Genomic DNA, 22,030 nt, shown 5'->3' on the forward strand with positions numbered 1-22,030 from the left:
TATCCGAATTATAAATTAATTAAGAAAACTGATCCACGGCGTAAAGTATATAAAATCCGGTATTTATGTCGCCCAGAGTAAAACCTAAAAGAAAGCACAAATGAGGTCAGCCCGCGGGTAAATTTCTTAAATGATTTGACCCAAAAATTGACCAAACCTAATCGAAAAACGTGACATAATTTTGGTGACAGCGGTGGGATGTAAAAAAAAGTTTGTGCTAAATAAAATATAAATAGTAAACAGTAAAGTGAAAGTGAATGAAAAGAAACAATATCTGGGAAAGAAATCCAATGGGGCGATTGGATCGCACTCCTCCACCAGAACCAGAGGAATCATGAAACAGAATGGAAGATGTAGCAGGGGAAACTGACTTGAATCAACTGAGGAGGATCGTTCAGGAACAACAGCGGATCATTCAACAAGAGCAGCAACAACATCAAAATCCAGGAATGAGTTTAATAACTGAAGAAACACTAGGTAATTTATTATATTTTTCAATAAGAGACGCATTAGAAGCGATGCCAAATTTTAATGGCGAAAATATTCCTTTCGTATATTTTGTTGAGGGTTGTGAGAAAGCACTCAGCATGGTTGCGCCGACACAAGAAACTAATCTAGTACGAGCGGTAAGAAATAAATTAAAAGGCAACGCGCATAGATCAATTCTCGGGAAAACTTTTGCTAATATGCAGAGATTAGTAGAATTTTTAAGAACTAAATATGGTCCCAGAGAAACAGTTTATGAGGCCCAGGGACGATTAACTTATATCTGACGGAAAAAAGACGAAAAAGTAGCCGCATACGCAAATCGAATTCGGGAATTAGGAAAACGAATATTGGAAGTGCATAAAAGAGAAACCGGACAGATAAGCGAAGAATTTAGGCAATCAATCGATAAACATTTAAAAACGAGTTTCTTACGCGGATTAAATAAAGAAATAATAATATCAAAGGAGGGAACATTCGAAGAAATAGAAAGTCGCGCAATTGACAGTGAGAAAGAATTAGAAATTATAAATATGATAAGGTGGCAAGGGCGTCCGCAGGATTTTTTCCAGGAGGGGGCATGAAGCATCATTTATTGTTATCTGGCGACTCGTTGCTAATATGCAAGCAATGAGTTGGGGGCAATAAGCGTGAATCGGATCGAAATGTGATCGAGATGTAAATCCCAGCACGTTTATTCAAAGAAAGAGTATGTAAATGCCAAATTTTTTGCTGATTCCAAATTCCAGGGGGGGGGGGGGCAAATGCCCCATCTTGCCCCCCTCTCCGGACGACCATGTAAGGCGGGTAGTACTTGCGGAAAATGTGCCAACAGAAAAGAAAACGGTACATCACATTGAGGGAGAAATAATAACTTGTCAATATTGTCATAAAAAAGGACATACAGCTGATCGGTGCCGATTAATAAATAGATTTCAGGGAAATAAAAATCAAAATTATTCACAGAATCATACAGACTCATTAAATAAAAATAATAATAACAATAATAATTTTAATCAAGCATCAACCTCAAATACACAACCAAATCAAAGTAATATAAATATTATATGCCGATATTGTAAAAAATTTGGCCATAGCATTGAAGAATGCAGAAAGAGAATATATAATAATAATCTTCGACAAAATTCAATACAGGGAAACGGACAGACTTCCGAGAAGAAAGGGGCGATTCCGGAAAATACAAGCACACGCCCCACACAAATAATTTCTGCGGAAACGGAATAAAGTACGGAAAAGTAAATATAGTTCATATAGAAGACGTACTCATAGTAAAATTAAATAGTTTAAATTTTAAAAGTAATTAAAAATTTTTAGTAGACAGCGGATCAGGACCAAATATAATTTAAAAAAGCTCTCTTACGCCAAATACTATAGTGAACGGAAATGAAATACTGAAACTGAGTGGAATCACGACGCATTATGTGACCACCTTAGGGCTGGCACAGATAGACATTCTAGGATGTCCAGTCGGTTTTCATTTAGTTGATGAAGATTTCCCAATATCATAAAACAGTATTCTGGGATCATTTTTTAAACAATTTCAAGTAAATGTTAATTATCAACAAAATTGTTTAGAATGGGAAAATATTAAAATACTTTTTGAGCCGAAAGAAAATCTAGAAGAAACGTTAATCATACTTGGTAGAAGCATTTCTCAGATGCATATAAATATTGCTAATCCAGAACTTGAAGAGGGATACGTACCGCGATTGAAGGTAATAGAAGGAATTTATTTAGAAAATGCTTTAGTAACTGTTCGAAACAGAAAAGCATACTTACAAGTAGTCAACACGAACGAAGACGATCACGAAGTATACATACCTACTATTAAAATATATGATTTTGAAATTGAACAAGATCAAACCCGTAATCAAAATACAAACTCAAATGCAAACTCAAATTCAAGCTCAGACTCAAACTCAATTCCAAGCTCAGACTCAAACTCAAATCCAAACTCAAGTCCAAACTCAAATCCAAGCATCAATTCCAATTCAAATCTAAGTTCCAATGAAAATCTTAATACAAATTCTAATAAAAATTTAAATTTCAATACAAACACAAAATCAAATTTGAATCTAAATCCCCCGTAAGCAAAATGTTAGCAGTATGTCGGCAGACTGGTAACAGATTTAATCAAAGTATATCAGCAGACTGACATCAACTGCGTCCTCATTCAGCTTATATTCTGCTGACAGAGCCTGCTCACAGAATCTGACAGCAGATTGGTAGCAGAAATCCAGCAGGATCTATTAACATGACTTGACGCTCGATTGGCGGCAAAAACCGAGCAGAATCTGTAAACATAATCTGACAACAGATTGTCGGCAGAAATCGAGCAGGATCTGCGCACGCAATCTGATGGCAAACTGACAGCAGAAACCGAACAAGATTTGGGCTTACTTATATTAATGTTGTATAAATGCAATAAAATTGATTATTACAGGTGCTAAATAAGAGTACATATCGGTGAGTTATCGGTTAATTACAATTTTTTCTGATATGACATAATGTATAATAATATATGTTATATCGTAATTATTTTCACATAACGAAGGACTAGTTCAATTTAATTAAATTACTAATAAAGTAAAAGTAATTTAATTTATAAAACGAGATATAATTTATTTAGAATTAAATTCTTGCTTTATGCTTCAAATAGGCAGTAAATGAATAATTTACCATTTATCCTATTGATTCCAATCAGTTTAATATTCTGAATCTCATCTGCTTGTATCAGATGTCAGAAATTAAAATGATAGAAATAGTTACTATATTTTTGATCTTTTATTAATAATCGCGATTTTATATAGATTTTTGACAGAGATTTGATTACGAGAAAGTATATCACATAGCGGTAAACGAAGGAATTATCGAATCATGCAAACCCTGTTCTGCTTCTGCCGTTAATCTGCTATCAGATATTGTTTGCGCAAATCCTGCTCGGTTTCTACAGGCAATCTGACATCAAATTTCGCCGCACAGATCCTGTTTCATTTCTGCCATCAATCTGCCGTCAGTTACATCAGCATGCTCTATTCGGGTTCTGCCAACAATTTGATATCAAATTTCATTGCGCAGATCCTGCTCGATTTTTGTTACCATCCTCACAGCACCGAACATTGCAGTAAGATTATAGAAAGGTTACAATCTTACACATTACAATGATCAAGTTATTGGTATATACCATTAATCTTACAATATAATCTTATATTATAATATTATCGAAAGATTAATGGAACGTTATTTCAATATTTCAATAACCTTACGCACAATCATCTTACTTTTCATTGCGTATGCTGAAAATATTGCAAAACTATATGAAATATTGCTTAATATTAATATTTGAATTTAATAAGCATATTTTTCCAAAATTATTTATTTATTAAAAAATTAAATTAAATTAAATTATAAAAATACTGACAATTATAATATATATTATAAAATTAATAAATATATTTGTCTGTATTACTTATGCTTGACAATTTCTCCTGCATAGGAATAAATCATATAAATTTTATGTTAATTGTAGAAATTTTTGTAGGATAAAAATGAGAAAGCAACAGCAGCGCAAAGTTAACGTTCATGGAGTTGATGTTTCCGAATAAAGTGCATAAAATGATTATCTGTTACGTTAATAGTTAAAAAAATTATATTAAAAGTTATAAAAATTATGAGTTTATTATATATATATATATATATATATATATATATATATATATATACAGGGTGACCCATTTTAACTTAGGCAGCCAAATAACTCGAAAAATAAGCAAGATAGAGAAAAATGTTTTAGACAAAAGTTGTATGGTTTCGAGGGGGCCATAAGATGGTATCATTGGTTTGACCTTGAAGAGTCATTTGAAGGTCACGTGAAGGTCACTTCAATTTTTTTAAGTGGAACATCCTATATATTTTTGTACATTCTTGTAGCTCATCTCGAGAGCTTTCCAAAACACTATAATTAAGTACATTTTCGTTAAGTACTTTTTGAGTTATGAGGCTTGAAATAATTTCTTAATTTTACATAAACCGTAAAATATCTTGTAAAATATTCATTTTTCGATTACCTTACCTTAATAGTTTTATGTACAAAATAATGAGAGGAATCAATTGGTGTAAAGAAAACACATAGTTGTTTCGAAGAAAAAATATGTAATTTGCAATTAACAATTCCATATTTTTTCTTAAAAACAACTATGTGTTTTCTTTACACCAATTGATTCCTCTCATTATTTTGTACATAAAAGTATTAAGGTAAGATAATCGAAAAATGAATATTTTACAAGATATTTTACGGTTTATGTAAAATTAAGAAATTATTTCAAGCATCATAACTCAAAAAGTACTTAACGGAAAGGTACTTAATTATAGTGTTTTGGAAAGCTCTCGAAATAAGCTACAAGAATGTACAAAAATATATAGGGTATTCCATTTAAAAAAATTGAAGTGACCTTCACGTGACCTTCAAATGACTCTTCAAGGTCAAACCAATGATACCATCTTATGGCCCCCTCGAAACCATACAACTTTTGTCTAAAACATTTTTCTCTATCTTGCTTATTTTTCGAGTTATTTGGCTGCCTAAGTTAAAATGGGTCACCCTGTATATATATATATATATATATATATAAGTTTATTATATATATATATATATATATATATATATATATATATATATATATATAATAAACTCATAATTTTTATAACTTTTAATATAATTTTTTTAACAATTATTAATATTATATAATACTTTTATGTTATTGCAATTTTGATGTACTTAATATTTATGTGTACTTATATATCTTATATATATGTGTATATCTATATATATATATACAGGGTGACCCATTTTAACTTAGGCAGCCAAATAACTCGAAAAATAAGCAAGATAGAGAAAAATGTTTTAGACAAAAGTTGTATGGTTTCGAGGGGGCCATAAGATGGTATCATTGGTTTGACCTTGAAGAGTCATTTGAAGGTCACGTGAAGGTCACTTCAATTTTTTTAAATGGAACATCCTATATATTTTTGTACATTCTTGTAGCTCATCTCGAGAGCTTTCCAAAACACTATAATTAAGTACATTTTCGTTAAGTACTTTTTGAGTTATGAGACTTGAAATAATTTCTTAATTTTACATAAACCGTAAAATATCTTGTAAAATATTCATTTTTCGATTACCTTACCTTAATAGTTTTATGTACAAAATAATGAGAGGAATCAATTGGTGTAAAGAAAACACATAGTTGTTTCGAAGAAAAAATATGTAATTTGCAATTAACAATTCCATATTTTTTCTTAAAAACAACTATGTGTTTTCTTTACACCAATTGATTCCTCTCATTATTTTGTACATAAAAGTATTAAGGTAAGATAATCGAAAAATGAATATTTTACAAGATATTTTACGGTTTATGTAAAATTAAGAAATTATTTCAAGCATCATAACTCAAAAAGTACTTAACGGAAAGGTACTTAATTATAGTGTTTTGGAAAGCTCTCGAAATAAGCTACAAGAATGTACAAAAATATATAGGGTATTCCATTTAAAAAAATTGAAGTGACCTTCACGTGACCTTCAAATGACTCTTCAAGGTCAAACCAATGATACCATCTTATGGCGCCCTCGAAACCATACAACTTTTGTCTAAAACATTTTTCTCTATCTTGCTTATTTTTCGAGTTATTTGGCTGCCTAAGTTAAAATGGGTCACCCTGTATATCTATATATATATATATATATATATATACACATATATATAAGATATATAAGTACACATAAATATTAAGTACATCAAAATTGCAATAACATAAAAGTATTACATAATAAATAAATAATATATGAGATGAAAATATGATAATAAATAATATAATAATATATATATATATATACAAAAATACAAATAAAAGTTTATTTTTTATAATTTAAAGGATTTTTTTACAGATTGCAAAATTCCTTATAAATCCATTCAATTTTGAACTATTCAACTATTGGCGAAAAAACAAATGAAAACTAATATAATAATGAAAACTAATCCCTAACAGCACATGATATCATTCGAGTATTCTATACTCATACTGTAAATATACGCTACAGATGTAATATACTGAGAATAATCTCATAACATCTCTTGTTGTATATTATTTTTCATATATTCTCAGAATATACTTTGCATATCTCGTATTAGTATATTCTTTCTCGTATATTTTCAGGATATTCTATAATATTGCATGTGTTTCCTCATTTTGCCGCTACGCGCGCCACCAAACTCGTACTTAATTTTCAGTGAAATGGATATAAAGGACTGGTACTAACTCGGGTTCCAAAGTTTCTTCTTTTTTCTTTTTACTCAGTTTAATTTATAATAAACTGACTTAATTTAAAATTTTTCATTTGTTTAGTAGTTTAGTTGTTCTGGATTCCTTGTTGGGATTCAGAAGTACTAAAAAGATTATTTAAAATTAAAATGAGAAATAGTGTGTCCGTTTACTGCATTTATTAAAAGTATTTCTATTACATATATGAAATTATATTACAAGATATTCTCAGTATTTACTATTAACCAAAATAGCCGGACATTAGGGCATTCTTAATATATACTTAGTATATCATAGTATGTATCTCGAATGTTCTGAGAATATATGCATTGTACTTTTGCGATATTCTTCGAACATTCTCAGTATCTACATGTGCTGTTAGGGATGTAATAACTAATAATGTTCAATTGATTTTTTGCCAATAGTTGAATAGGCCAATATAATTTTATTGCAAGAATAATTTATTAAAAATAATATTGGAAGGTTCCTAGCATATTGCATGAATATTAATACAACATTGCCTTACAAGATTTCTGGGATGTTAATGGAATGAATTTGGACGAACATTTTTATATTATTGGGATGTTAATGGTAGGTTTATTAATCTTCGTGGAATGTTACTATCTTACAATTTAAGATTACCGTAACCTTATTAGAATGTTGATGTGCTGTGAGGGCAATCTGCTGTCAAAATTGCGCCGCACAGATCCTGTTCAATTTCTGCCATCAATGTGCCGTCAATTATATCAACAAGTTCTGCTCGGTTTCTGTTGATAATCTGTTATCCAGTTATGTGAACAGATTTTGTTATATTTCTGTTGACATTCTGCCGACATCACATGATATATCAGAACCTGCATCAATTCTGTAATCTTTCTGTCGACAAAAATTTGTAACAGATTACCTGACAAGATCTGCTTTAGCTGACTTGGCTATTGGGGTCATAATGATTTCAATCTCATTCCAAATACAAACTCAAATACGAATTCAAAAACAAATCCTGAACTAAATCAAAACTCTAATACAAATGCAAATTCAAATTTAAAACCAAAATCTATTAATTATCAAGAAAAAGAGAATTCAATTTTTACTATCAGAACAAGAGAAGTTACAGAAATAGAATCAACAAATTCAGACTTAAATGAAAATAATCAAGTTGATCGAAAAAATAAAATAATTAATGCTTTAAGATTAGAACATTTAAATAAAGAAGAAAAAGATTTATATTGAAAAATTAATAGAGAAAAGCAGCGATTGTTTTCATTTGGCCGGAGAAAGACTAGATAACACAAACGTAATACAACATCGAATAATTACAACGGATGAAACGCCTATACATACACGTCAATATCGATTTCGAGTAATACATAAAGAAGAGATAAATAAACAAGTAAATGAATTATTAAATCAGAACATTATTAAACCGTCAAAATCTCCTTATAATACACCCGTATGGATTGTTCCGAAGAAACCGGACTCGAAAGGAAATAAACGATGGAGAATATGGTGTTGGATTTCCGTGACCTAAATGATAAGACAGTAGGTGACGCGTATCCACTTCCAAACATAACAGAGATACTTGATCAGTTAGGCGGTGCAAAATATTTCTTAGTGTTTGACCTTGTTTCAGGTTTCCACCAGATAAAAATGCATCCGAAAGACAGTCATAAAACAGCTTTTTCGACACCTCATGGACACTATGAATTTGATCGAATGCCTTTTGGCCTTAAAAATGCACCAGCAACATTTCAAAGGCTAATGGATTTAATTCTTAGCGGAATGCAAGGAAGTAAAATTTTCGTATATTTAGATGATATCGTATTATACGCTAGTTTTCTTACGGAACATGAAATCAAATTTGAAAAATTAATTACGCGATTACGGGAAATAAATTTAAAACTACAACCAGATAAGTGTGAGTTTTTAAGGAAGAAAGTTACATATTTAGGACATATAATAAGGGAAGACGGAGTTCGATCCTAAAAAGATTGAGGCGGTAGAAAAATTTCCTATTCCTAAAAATCCAAAAAAAGGAAAACAATTCCTTGGATTGGCAGGTTATTATCGTAGATTTCTAAATGGTTTTTCACGAATAGCGAAACTATTAACTCAGATAACACAGGACATCCTATGGACGTTCATTTTATGTCCATTTTACGTCCGCACGTCCATGGACATGAAATGGACGTCCATAGTACATCTGATTCCAGACATCCGTTAACGGCCAATATTTGGACGTCCATAAGATGTCCGGTCTTGGACGTCAAAGTTTCGCGCGAGCACACAAGAATGTGTTAGTTCGTTCGTTTACCGCTACGCGACGGGCGATGCGCTATTTTTCTCGTATTTAAGTTTTAGTTATGAGAATTATATAAAGTTTGCAAAAAGGGTAACAAATAAGATTAAAAATATACTGTCCAATTTAACTTCTGATCTCATTGCAGGAGAGCTTCAGATATTAAATTGACTTTATAAATCGGACAAGTAAATGTCCGGCGAATAAACGAAAATAATCCATTACCTATTTAAACTTGTTTATTGCACTTTACATTTTAAATTACAAATGTAAAATGCAATAAGCAAATTTAAATATAAATGAAATTTCTATGTAAAATTTTATATGAAATAGATAAATTATATTATTTAATTATATTATTTAATTTTGTTGGGTCAAATGTTTTATATGTTATAAAGGCTGCATAATGCGATCTATTTATATATAATAAAAAATAATTTTATATATATGATTAAATTAGGTCAAAAGCCATACATAATTATATCTACACAATTATATATAATTAAATATAAACTTTTTTCTGGGTTTTGATGTTTATCTTAACAATAATTTTGAAGAATAAAGCACTGAAAATGACGTCCATTTTAGATCCTTTTTTAGATATGTATTATTTTGGATGTCCAAAGTTGTGAAAAACCGACCTCCTATGGACGTCCAATGGATGTCCATCGAACTTAATTCAGACGTCTTTTGGACGTCCAATGTCCGAACTTGGACATCCATTGGACGTCCATGGGACGTCCATGTGTTATCTGAGAACTAATTTATTAAAAAAGGAAAGTGAATTCAAGTGAAGAGATAAAGAACAGGATGCGTTTAATACATTAAAAAATGCACTTTGTCAAGTACCAATATTACAATATCCTGATTTTACAAAACCTTTTCTTTTAACAACAGATGCTTCAAAAACAGCAATCGGTGCTATTTTAAGCCAGGGACAAATTGGAAAAGATCATTCGATAAGTTATGCTTCACGAGTATTAAATGACGCTGAGAAAAATTATTCAACAATTGAAAAAGAATTATTAGCAATAGTTTATGCTGTACAACATTTTCGACCTTATCTTTACGGGAAGAAATTTATTTTAGTAACAGATTATAAACCATTAACTTGGCTTCATAAATTAAAAGATCCTACATCACGGTTAGCAAGGTGGAGAATTAAACTAGCAGAGTATGATTACGAAATAGTTTATAAACCTGGAAAAATAAATGCCAATGCTGATGCTTTATCTAGAAACCCTTCAACAAATATATACCCAATACATCCTCAATATGATGAAATAGAAGAATGTCCAGAAGATGAAGAAGCAAGACAAAGGAATGCTAATCCTAATTTTTTAACATTATCACCAAGGAAAGGAATGATGAGGAAGGAATTAGAACCAGAACTTTCAGGAAATCGGACACGAAATACAAATAAATCGGAAGGGGAGAGTATACCTTTCACCAGAAAAGAATTACAGAAACCTTTATTTACTGAACATATAGTTGAGGTAGAAATACATAATAATCCATTAGTAGCAGAAAATGAAATAGAATCCTTACCTACTCAATATACAGAAAAAATAGATAATAATGTACTTTCATCACATTTATCAATAACTATGCCACCTAGTCTTTTACAGGTTCTCGAAAATTTAACACCGGACTTGGAAGAAAATACAGAAAATGAGAGATGTAAAATAGTCGAAATTACCCAAGAAGACGATAAAGCAGATGATGAAGAAGACAATAATACTATAGATAACAACAATTTTAATGAAAAAGAAGATGATGAAGACTTAGAAGATGAAGACAATAGTGAAGATGATTCCCACACAGAAAATAATATGTTAGATATCTATTATTCTCTATATTCTATATTCTCAATGGGCATTAGGGATATCCACGAATATATAGGAAACATTTATTAGACGTGCTTTAGATATCCAGATGTCCGCCATTCGAGATCTCATAAATATCCATAGGATATCTTCATAAATATCCACTAGATATTCATACAATATTTAGTGGATATTTCTGTAGATATCCATTGCATGTATACTGAATATTCATCAGATTTCTGCGTGGATATTTATTCAATGTTCCATAAATATCTACAGGATATGTAAACCAATATCCTGTAAATATCTATACAATATTCAGTGGATATTTATTATATATAGATACATTTATTACGTATATATTGATATTTATTTTTGAATGGATATTGATTTAATGTTTTGTATATAGATACCATATATAACGGAATTTAAAAAAAAATTAATCGTCTGCGGTTAATTATAAGGAGCTCTGGAGCTCCTCGCAAAAGCTAGAGGACATGCGGCTATAATAGTCTGCGCTCTTTGACCGATAAGCCGTGACTCGTGGGACCTGTGCTGCGGCCTTATATACTGTCTTAGATGGATCCCACTTTCGGGTTAGGCGTTTTCCTTTTCGCCACCTAGCGGCGAGGTGTGAAGCTCGTGGAAGTATATGAATATCCATTGGATATCTTTGGTAGATTTTCAGTAGATATGGATATGTGGGTTTTATATGGATGTCCAATGGATATCCTTGATAGATTTTCAGTGGACATGGATATGTAGACATTATATGGATGTCTAATGGATATCCTTGGTAGATGTTCAGTGGACATGGATATGTGGACAATATATGGATGTTCAATGGATATCTTTGGTAGATTTTCAGTAGATATGGATATGTGGATTTTATATGGATGTCCAATGGATATCTTTGATAGATTTTCAGTAGATATGGATATAGGGATTTTATATGGATATTCAATGGATATCATCATTGGTTATTCAGGAGATATAAACATTTTAGACATCTTTTAGATATCTATTGATTATCCATAGTGGATGTGGACATTAAATGGATATGTAGATATCCAGTAGATATCCATTAGATATTTTCTTCTGTGTGGGTTGTGAAAAAAATATTGATGAAACATTTAATGAAATCGACAATAATAAAATAAATGATTCAAATAAAACACAAATAATTACCCGAATACAAAAACATAGTATTATTAATAGCCGTGATCAAATTTTTATGAGAAAAGATACCCAGATAGCCAAATCTGTTAGAACAGATTTTCGTCAAACACCCATTACAAATTTTAAAGGCAGAAAGACTACAGTTTGCATAGAGGAATTGATATATTCGATCATGTTGCCAGCATGTCAGCAGACATACAACAAAATCGTTCACATAACTGGACAACAGATCGTCAATAGAAACCGAGCAGAACTTGTTGATATAATTGATAGCACATTGATGGCAGAAACCGAACAGGATCTGTGCGGCGCAATTTTGACAGCAGATTGATAACAAAAACCGAGCAGGATCTGCGCAATGAAATTTGATATCAAATTGTCGGCAGAAATCGGGTAGAGCCTGCTGATGTAACTGACGGCACATTGGTGGCAGAAATCGAGCAAGATCTGCGCAACAGAGTTTGATATCAGATTGGTTGCAGAAACCGAGCAGGATCTGCGCAATGAAATTTTATATCAAATTCTCGGCAGATATCGAGTAGAGCCTGCTGATATAACTGACGGCAGATTGATGGCAGAAATTGAACGCGATCTGTGCGACGCAATTTGACAACAGATTGTCGGCAGAAACCGAGCAGGATCTGCGCAATGAAATTTTATGTCAAATTATCGGCAGAAATCGAGTAAAGCCTGCAGATATAACTGACGGCAAATTGATAACAGAAATTTAACAGGATCTGTGAGGCGCAATTTGATATCAAATTGATCACAAAAATCGAGCAGGATCTGCGCACACAATCTCTGATAGCAGGTTGACGGCAGAAACGGAACAGAGTTTGCATGATTCGATAGTTCCTTCACTTACCGCTACGTGAGCTGTACTTTCTCGTAATCTAATTTCTGTCAGAAATACACTCAGTCCAAAAAAAAGCGGTACACTTAAAATTTGGGAAAAAAATCATCAAATTTCAAATGACGATAACTTCGTAAATAATAAAGATAGAAAGATTTGTAAAAAATGAAAATGAAGCTTGGAATCTCTACTTTAAGAATCGATTTATTTCAATGTTGCGAAATAAATTTATTTAAAATGGCGGATAACAAAGCAAGAACATGCGAAATTGAAAAATAATGGTCCGAGTTTGCCACGGCACATGGCGTGAGCCAAATGTCGCAACTCAATGGGATAAAAAGCATATGATAGTACAGAGTTTCTTCCTTAAAATACTTTTTTATTCATCTCGATACGATGATTTTTCGCCGAGACATTCGCATTTTAATAAAAAGGCAGCTTTTTACTTTAAATGCGAATAACTCTCCAAAAAATCATTGTATCGAGACGAACAAAAAAGCATTTTAAAAAGGAGACTCTGTACTATCATATGCGTTTTATCTCATTGAGCTGCGACATCAAACTTTGCCATGTACCGTGGCGAACTTGGACCATTTTTTTTCAATTTTACATGCTTTCGTTTTGTCATCCGCCATTTTCAGAAAAATTGTCGTACAAAATTGCGATATAAAATTTCGAAAACTAGAAATACGAACCTTTAAAATGCTTTTCATAAAATCCATCTAGCCGTATTAGGTGCTGAGATATTCAATTTTGAATTTGTAGCAACGCCGAATTGCAAGAATAAAAATTCCATGGTTTCGCTAGTACCGCGGTATCTTAAGACTCCAAACCGTACTCGTGGTTGTGTGCGTATGTGTGTTAATGAGTGTGCCTGCGTGCGTGTATATGTGTGTGTGTGTATGTGTTAGTGAGTGAGTGCGCGCGCGCGCGTGTGTGTGTGTGTGTGTATGTTTACCTCAAGGATAAGGACCCCATGGCTCATCAGCTCCACGGTATTTTGCGACTCCAAACCCTTCTTGTGCGTGCATTTATGCGCGAGTGTGTAAGAGAAAGAGAGAGAGGAAGGGAGGGGGAGAGAGAGAGGGCACTGTATTATTAGTGTGTGTGTGACTACTTCTTGCACGAATTACACACACACACACACACACACACACACATACACGCACGCAGACACACTCACTAACACACATACGCACACAACCACGAGTACGGTTTGGAGTCTTAAGATACCGCGGTACTAGCGAACCATGGAATTTTTATTCTTGCAATTCGGCGTTGCTAAAAATTCAAAATTGAATATCTCAGCACCTAATACAGCTAGAAGGATTTTATAAAAAGCACTTTAAAGGTTCGTATTTCTAGTTTTCGAAATTTTATATCGCAATTTTGTACGACAATTTTTCTGAAAATGGCGGATGACAAAACGAGAGCATGTAAAATTGAAAAAAAATGGCCCGAATTCGCCACGATACATGGCGAGAGTTTGATGTCGCAGCTCAATGAGATAAAACGCATATGATAGTACAGAGTCTCCTTTTTAAAATGCTTTTTTGTTCGTCTCGATACAATGATTTTTTGGAGAGTTATTCGCATTTAAAGTAAAAAGCTGCCTTCTTATTAAAATGCAAATGTCTCGGCGAAAAATAATCGTATCGAGATGAATAAAAAAGCATTTTAAGGAAGAAACTCTGTACTATCATATGCTTTTTATCCCATTGAGTTGCGACATTTAGCTCACGCCATGTGCCGTGGCAAACTCGGACTATTATTTTTCAATTTCGCATGTTCTTGCTTTGTTATCCGCCATTTTAAATAAATTTATCTCGCAACATTGAAATAAATCGATTCTTAAAGTAGAGATTCCAAGCTTCATTTTCATTTTTTACAGACCTTTCTATCTTTATTATTTACGAAGTTATCGTCATTTGAAATTTGATGATTTTTTCCCAAATTTTAAGTGTACCGCTTTTTTTTGGACTGAGTGTATGTATAAAGTCGCGAATATGAATAAAAGACTAAAAATATAATAATTATCATTTTAATTTCTATCACTTTAATTTCTGATATCTGATACAAGCAGATGAGATTCAGATTAAACTGATTGGAAACAATATGATAAATGAAAAATTATTCATGTACTGCTTATTTGAAGCATAAAGCAAGAATTTAATTCTAAATAAATTACATCTCCAGTTTTACAAGTTACATTTACTTTTATCATTTACTTTATTATTAATTTAATTAAATTAAATTAGTCCTTCGCTATATGAGATATGACTACGATATAACATATATTACATTAACCCATTAGCGCCTGAACGGACATTTTTCGGTACCAAAGTTCAGAGAGTCACTGTACGATGCATTTGATCGAAAAAAATTTTGGAACCACTGTTCCCTATATTTTGAAGGTTGCTCTTTCGAATGGTGGTGGTTAGAAGATCCTAAAATGAGTTTTTTTATGGAAAAATAGTAAATTAAAAAAAAACAGAAATTTGTTGATGAAATTTTTTTTTGAGGTAATTTTTTTTTGCATTTGCATTTTTCTACATACTTAAGACCGATAAATATCGCGTCCATGACACCAAAACTAAAAGTTATTGGCTATACATAATTAAAAAAAATTTTTTATTTAGACAAAATGGCGTCCGAAACAACAAATTTTAGTTTTAAACTTCAGTAATTTTTTTCTCGATAACTATGGACTTGAGGAAAAATTTTCTAAGAACAAAAAAGTCTTAATATTAGTCAAAGAATACCCTCAAATTTTTTCAGGACCGTAAAAGAAAATTTTTGATTTTCCAGAAAATGGGAAAATTGAAATTTTCGAAAAATCGTTTAAAAAATCTGAAAAAATTTGAGGGTATTCTTTGACTAATATTAAGACTTTTTTGTTTCTAGAATATTTTTCCTTAAGCCCATAGTTATCGAGAAAAAAATTGCTGAACTGTTTTTGAGGTCACTGATCACAAATTCAACATTTTTATTGTATAATTAGTTCCAAAGAGATTTTTTAAATGAATCAGTAATGTAATATTTTTCAAATTTTTCTCGAATTAAAATGCAATCAGATTGAATTATACATATATTACATAGGAATATTAACCATATATCAATACTTCACATTGTTTGCATCAATAAATCATATTACTTCGAGAGTTCACTGTATTACTGAAGAAGCTTTCTATGATAGTAATTCGTGAGTAGTTATTTCTCTAATCTCTCTAAAAGTAATCCAAAAAGAGTATAATTATTTGATTACTACTGTCATTTGGTTATTTACTCTTTGACATGTCACATCCACCTCAACGGAAAAAACAAAAACTAGTTCGAGAAGAACTCATTGAACTGGAAGAAAATGAAAATGGCACTTCGAAGGCTATTTTCATTCCTTGTTTGAATGATTCTGGATCTTCTGATTCAGATTTTGAATCTGATACGGAATCAGGCGCTTCCTCAAGTGGCATCAAAAATATTCCAAAAATGTCCTATAGACAGGTACGAAATAGTTATGAGGAAAATCAGACAAAATTAGCGCCAAATCACGATTACAAATGGGTAATGGGAGAAAGGCAATATTATGATATACCCAAAAATGATATTCTACTTTCTGATAAAACAAAAAAAATTTTGAAAAATTTGTCATCAGTTCAGTTGTTTGAGTTATTTTTTTCTAGCGGTATAAAAAAATATATTATAGAAAATACAAATTCTAATGGGTATCAGCTAACTGCTAATGAATTGGATATTTTTTTGGGAATAATCATTACAACAATATTTAATGAACGTAAATCGCAAAGAGATTATTGGTCTTGTTTTATCAGAAAGTAGAATATCATTTTTGGGTATTTCATAATATTGCCTTTCTCCCATTACCCATTTGTAATCGTGATTTGGCACTAATTTTGTCTGATTTTCCTCATAACTATTTCGTACCTGTCTATAGGACATTTTTGGAATATTTTTGATGCCACTTGAGGAAGCGCCTGATTCCGTATCAGATTCAGAATCTGAATCAGAAGATCCAGAATCATTCAAACAAGGAATGAAAATAGCCTTCGAAGTGCCATTTTCATTTTCTTCCAGTTCAATGAGTTCTTCTCGAACTAATTTTTGTTTTTTCCGTTGAGGTGGATGTGACATGTCAAAGAGTAAATAACCAAATGATAGTAGTAATCAAATAATTATACTCTTTTTGGATTACTTTTAGAGAGATTCGAGAAATAACTACTCACGAATTACTATCATAGAAAGCTTCTTCAGTAATACAGTGAACTCTCGAAGTAATATGATTTATTGATGCAAACAATGTGAAGTATTGATATATGGTTAATATTTCTATGTAATATATGTATAATTCAATCTGATTGCATTTTAATTCGAGAAAAATTTGAAAAATATTACATTACTGATTCATTTAAAAAATCTCTTTGGAACTAATTATACAATAAAAATGTTGAATTTGTGATCAGTGACCTCAAAAACAGTTCAGCAATTTTTTTCTCGATAACTATGGGCTTAAGGAAAAATATTCTAGAAACAAAAAAGTCTTAATATTAGTCAAAGAATACCCTCAAATTTTTTCAGATTTTTTAAACGATTTTTCGAAAATTTCAATTTTCCCATTTTCGGGAAAATCAAAAATTTTCTTTTACGGTCCTGAAAAAATTTGAGGGTATTCTTTGACTAATATTAAGACTTTTTTGTTCTTAGAAAATTTTTCCTCAAGTCCATAGTTATCGAGAAAAAAATTACTGAAGTTTAAAACTAAAATTTGTTGTTTCGGACGCCATTTTGTCTAAATAAAAAATTTTTTTTAATTATGTATAGCCAATAACTTTTAGTTTTGGTGTCATGGACGCGATATTTATCGGTCTTAAGTATGTAGAAAAATGCAAATGCAAAAAAAAATTACCTCAAAAAAAAATTTCATCAAAAAATTTCTGTTTTTTTTTAATTTACTATTTTTCCATAAAAAAACTCATTTTAGGGTCTTCTAACCACCACCATTCGAAAGAGCAACCTTCAAAACATACAGGGTTCCAAAATTTTTTTCGATCAAATGCATCGTACAGTGACTCTCTGAACTTTGGTACCGAAAAATGTCCGTTCAGGCGCTAATGGGTTAACATATATTACGATATAACATATGACATATATGTCATTTTAGAAGAAAATTGTAATTAACTTGCCGATAATATTCTTATTTAGCACTTGTAATAATCAATTTTGTTGCATTTATATAATATTAATAAAAGTAAGCGCAAATCTTGTGCAGTTTCTGCTGTCAATTTGCCATCAGGTTGCATGCGCAGATTCTGCTCGGTTTCTGCTGGCAATCTAACATCAAATTGCATCGCGCAGATCCTGCTCGGTTTCTGCCGACAGTTTGTTGACAGGTTATGTTTTACAGATTCTGTCGCCAAAACAACAGCTTAATGCACAGACACAGATGACTACGGTTCTGGTGTGGGATTCTGATCGAATTTGCTGCCAATCTGCTGCCAACCTGCTAACATTTTGCTTACTGGGTAATTATTTATATATTCTAACGGAGGATGGTAAACCTTGTGATAATGGATCAAAAGAACTTAAAAGTAGAAATTTAATACCACAAATTAAAAATATTAAAACAGGAAACATTGCGACAGTTAAAAGAGGAAATAAATTTCATTTTATTTATATATGTAAGAATAGTATTAATAAAAAATTTACTAAAGAAACCTTGCAAAATCTTTCATTAAAATTACGAGAAGCAGTTATACAAAATCCAATTAAAATACTAAATGTATCAAAAACTTTAGAAATAAATGGTCATAAATGGGAAGAGATTTTTAATCAAATACGGAAATCAATAATTGGACTTTCGATTAAAATAATTATTTGTCATGGATTAGTTTCAATTCCAGAAATAGAAAAAAGAAAAAATATTATAGAAGAAAATCATTGTTCAGCTATTGGAGGACACAAGGGAGTAACCAAAACTTATAACAGAATAAGACAAAATTTTTATTGGGGTAATCTTAAAGACGATATTCGGAATTATATAAGACAATGTTTGCAATGTCAAATTAAAAAATTAGTTAGAGTAAAAACCAAACAACCAATGTTAATAACAGATACACCATATTCTGCGTTTGAAAAAGTATCCATAGATATAGTTGGACCATTACCTGAAACCTCTAAAGGACATTCCTATATATTAACAATCCAAGATCATCTCACAAAATTTTCATTAGCTATACCATTAAAGTCCACCACTACTATAAATGTAGCTGATAAATTATTAAAATATTTTATTTGTATATTCGGAGTTCCTAAGGCAATATTAACTGACCAAGATACAAATTTTATGAGCAATTTAATGAAAAGATTTGCAAAACAATTTAGAATCAAACAATATAGAACCACAGCTTTTTATCCACAAGCTAATGGAACATTAGAACGATCACATTTAGTATTAATTGAATATTTAAAACAATACATTAATAAATTTACAGAATGGGATGAATTATTAGAATACGCAACTTTTTCATATAATACAAGTACTCATGAGTCAACCAGTTATATCCCATATGAATTGGTATTCGGAAAAATTGCTAGACAACCATCTAGTGAATTAAATAATGAATTAGAGAAAGAAAGAACATATGACGATTATTTACATCAACTCATGACAAATATTCACACATTGCAAGAATTGACGCGAGAATGTTTAATTGCATCAAAAATTAAATCGAAATATTATTATGACCAAAAAATTAATCCTCAAGAATTTCAAATAAATGATGAAGTTTTCCTTTTGTGTGAACCGAAAAAAGGTAAATTAGGAGATCAATATTCTGGGCCACATATCATAACGGATATTTTGCTCAATGGAAATATTGAAATGTTTTATAAAGGAAAATCACGAATCGTACATCCAAATAAAGTACCAAAAATTAAAGAAATGAAGAAATAAAAGATTGGATTTGTACCGCGCAGCATATTCAATCTTTTATGAAAATTATAATTAAGGTAGAAATAAGAAGTATATAGTAAGAGAATTAATTATGATTTATATTTAATCATAGAGATGAAAACCGTAATCTACTTCATATTAAACTAGAGTCTTCTGATACAAGGAACAAATGGAATCATCGGCTTTGATTGCGGAACATCTAACCTAAATACAACAACGATGTCTTTATTTGAAGTAGAAGAATGTAACGTTCCATTAATAGAACCACAAGTTCAAAAAACTTATATTCAATTATTACAATTATCTAAATTTGAATCAATTAATATAATTCAATGTAAAATTTCCATTGCGAGAACAATTTATTATTGCGGAATGCATTCGCATATATCAACAGTATTAAATGCACAAGCGGAATATATCATAGATACAACTTTAGATCAATGTAAAAATATGCATCAAACTAAAACATTCTTTGTTGATGTTAAAAATATAATTCATGGACTTAAAGTAAATTATACAACATCTCGACCAATTATTTTCGCTGGATCATTAACAATAGATGGACAATGCTCAAGAGCACAATATTCAGATCCTTATGGAACATGGCAAAATGTAGTTGTACAAGGAATAATAACAATTAGTTTATATAATTATCACGCACCACTTAATTTAGAAAATAATCAAATTCATTTAAATTCAGGAACAATTTGTAAATATTCTGATATTCAATGTATAGATATTGAAGGAAAATATACTTATTGGGAAAGTTTACCAAATGATTATTGTAAATTTAATCACTATGACGTGTTATACGAACGTAATATACGAACAAAATGATAAACAATGTAAATGAACAAACACAAATTATATATTCACTTTCAACGAAAGATGTAACCTTTGCACTAACAAAAATAGGAGAAGAGCATCTTTACGGATATACATTAATTAAAACAGAGCATCCTAAACTTTTAATTTTTGAAACTAAAGAAGGAAGAACTTTTATTTCTAAACGAGAATTGCCAATGGAAAATTTAGATATCTTTCCCTATGTCAACTCTAAATTTGTTTACGTAGAAAAACACATACGAACACAGATGAATTACTTATACAGAGATGTATTAAAACAAAGATGTAATATGGAACGACAAATAATGAAAAATGCTTTAAGTTTAGCAATACATTCTCCAGACGAATTTGCATATCAGATTATGAAAGGACCTGGATATATGGCCGTAATATCTGGAGTAGTTGTACATATTATAAAATGTACTCCAGTGGAAGTCAAAATTCGACATGAAAAAGAATGCTATCAACAATTACCAGTATTAAGAGAAAGCGAAACATACTTCTTGGCACCACGCACTCATATTCTTTTTAAAACAGAAACACAAATTACCTGTAACAGAGTAATTCCGTCAATATACTTTTTACATGATGGATGGTATAAAATTGCACCAATTCCAGAAATGAGTATACCTCCATTGACTATGACATCGATGACTAAACCAACATGGCATTATAATGATCCTGGATCATTGGCAGCAAGTGGAATATACAGCGACAATGATCTCGAAAATTTAAGAGATCATATAATGTTTCCAGCAGAAAGAAACGGAATTTTAAACACCATGGCACGAAGAGTAAGAGCCAGTATTACGTCGACTTATCAGGAAAAACTTTATAACTTCAATAACTTCGAAACGGCTTACTTAAAGTTGGTAAAATTAGTGCTTTGAAAAGGCCTCGAGAAGGGCTACAAGAATATGCAGTAAAAAGTGGAGGGTTCCATTTCAAAAATTCAAGGTGGCCTTGTCGTGACCTTGGCGACGCCATCCAAGGTCAAACACATGGCGCCAGTAAATAGATCTTTTTACACCCTACAACTTTTGTTTGAAACAATTTTTTGTAAAACTTCTATTTTTTGTGATATTTCGAGGTTCCGACTCTTTCGAACACTCCGTATGCCATAGCGATGTAATGACACGTTTCCGACCCCAGGTTCATTTGCAAAAAATGATTCTTATGGTGCCCCCGACAATCTCTGAAAATTTGTCGGTTGAATTTCCGAACACCCTGTATAAGATCTC

General features: G+C 31.2%; 1 protein-coding gene across 2 annotated transcripts in view; it reads right to left on the reverse strand.

Moving 5' to 3' along the window:
• The window catches only part of Atg4a (Autophagy-related 4a), a 254,744-nt gene that overhangs the window by 86,800 nt on the left and 145,914 nt on the right, over window positions 1-22,030 (reverse strand). The window contains exon 9 of one of the 2 annotated variants that reach the window (XM_083090134.1): window positions 7,346-7,701. The exons of the other annotated variant lie outside the window; for it this stretch is intronic. Within the exon in view, the coding sequence (XP_082946260.1) occupies window positions 7,633-7,701 (69 nt within the window). The 3' untranslated portion in view covers window positions 7,346-7,632. Of the gene's footprint in view, window positions 1-7,345; window positions 7,702-22,030 lie in introns of those variants that run through there. 2 annotated transcript variants of the gene reach the window in all.

The sequence above is a fragment of the Camponotus vicinus genome, unplaced genomic scaffold (assembly GCF_025532165.1).
Source record: "Camponotus vicinus isolate PSW18456_S1 unplaced genomic scaffold, iyCamVici1.0 SCAF_2, whole genome shotgun sequence".
Lineage (NCBI taxonomy): Eukaryota > Metazoa > Arthropoda > Insecta > Hymenoptera > Formicidae > Camponotus > Camponotus vicinus.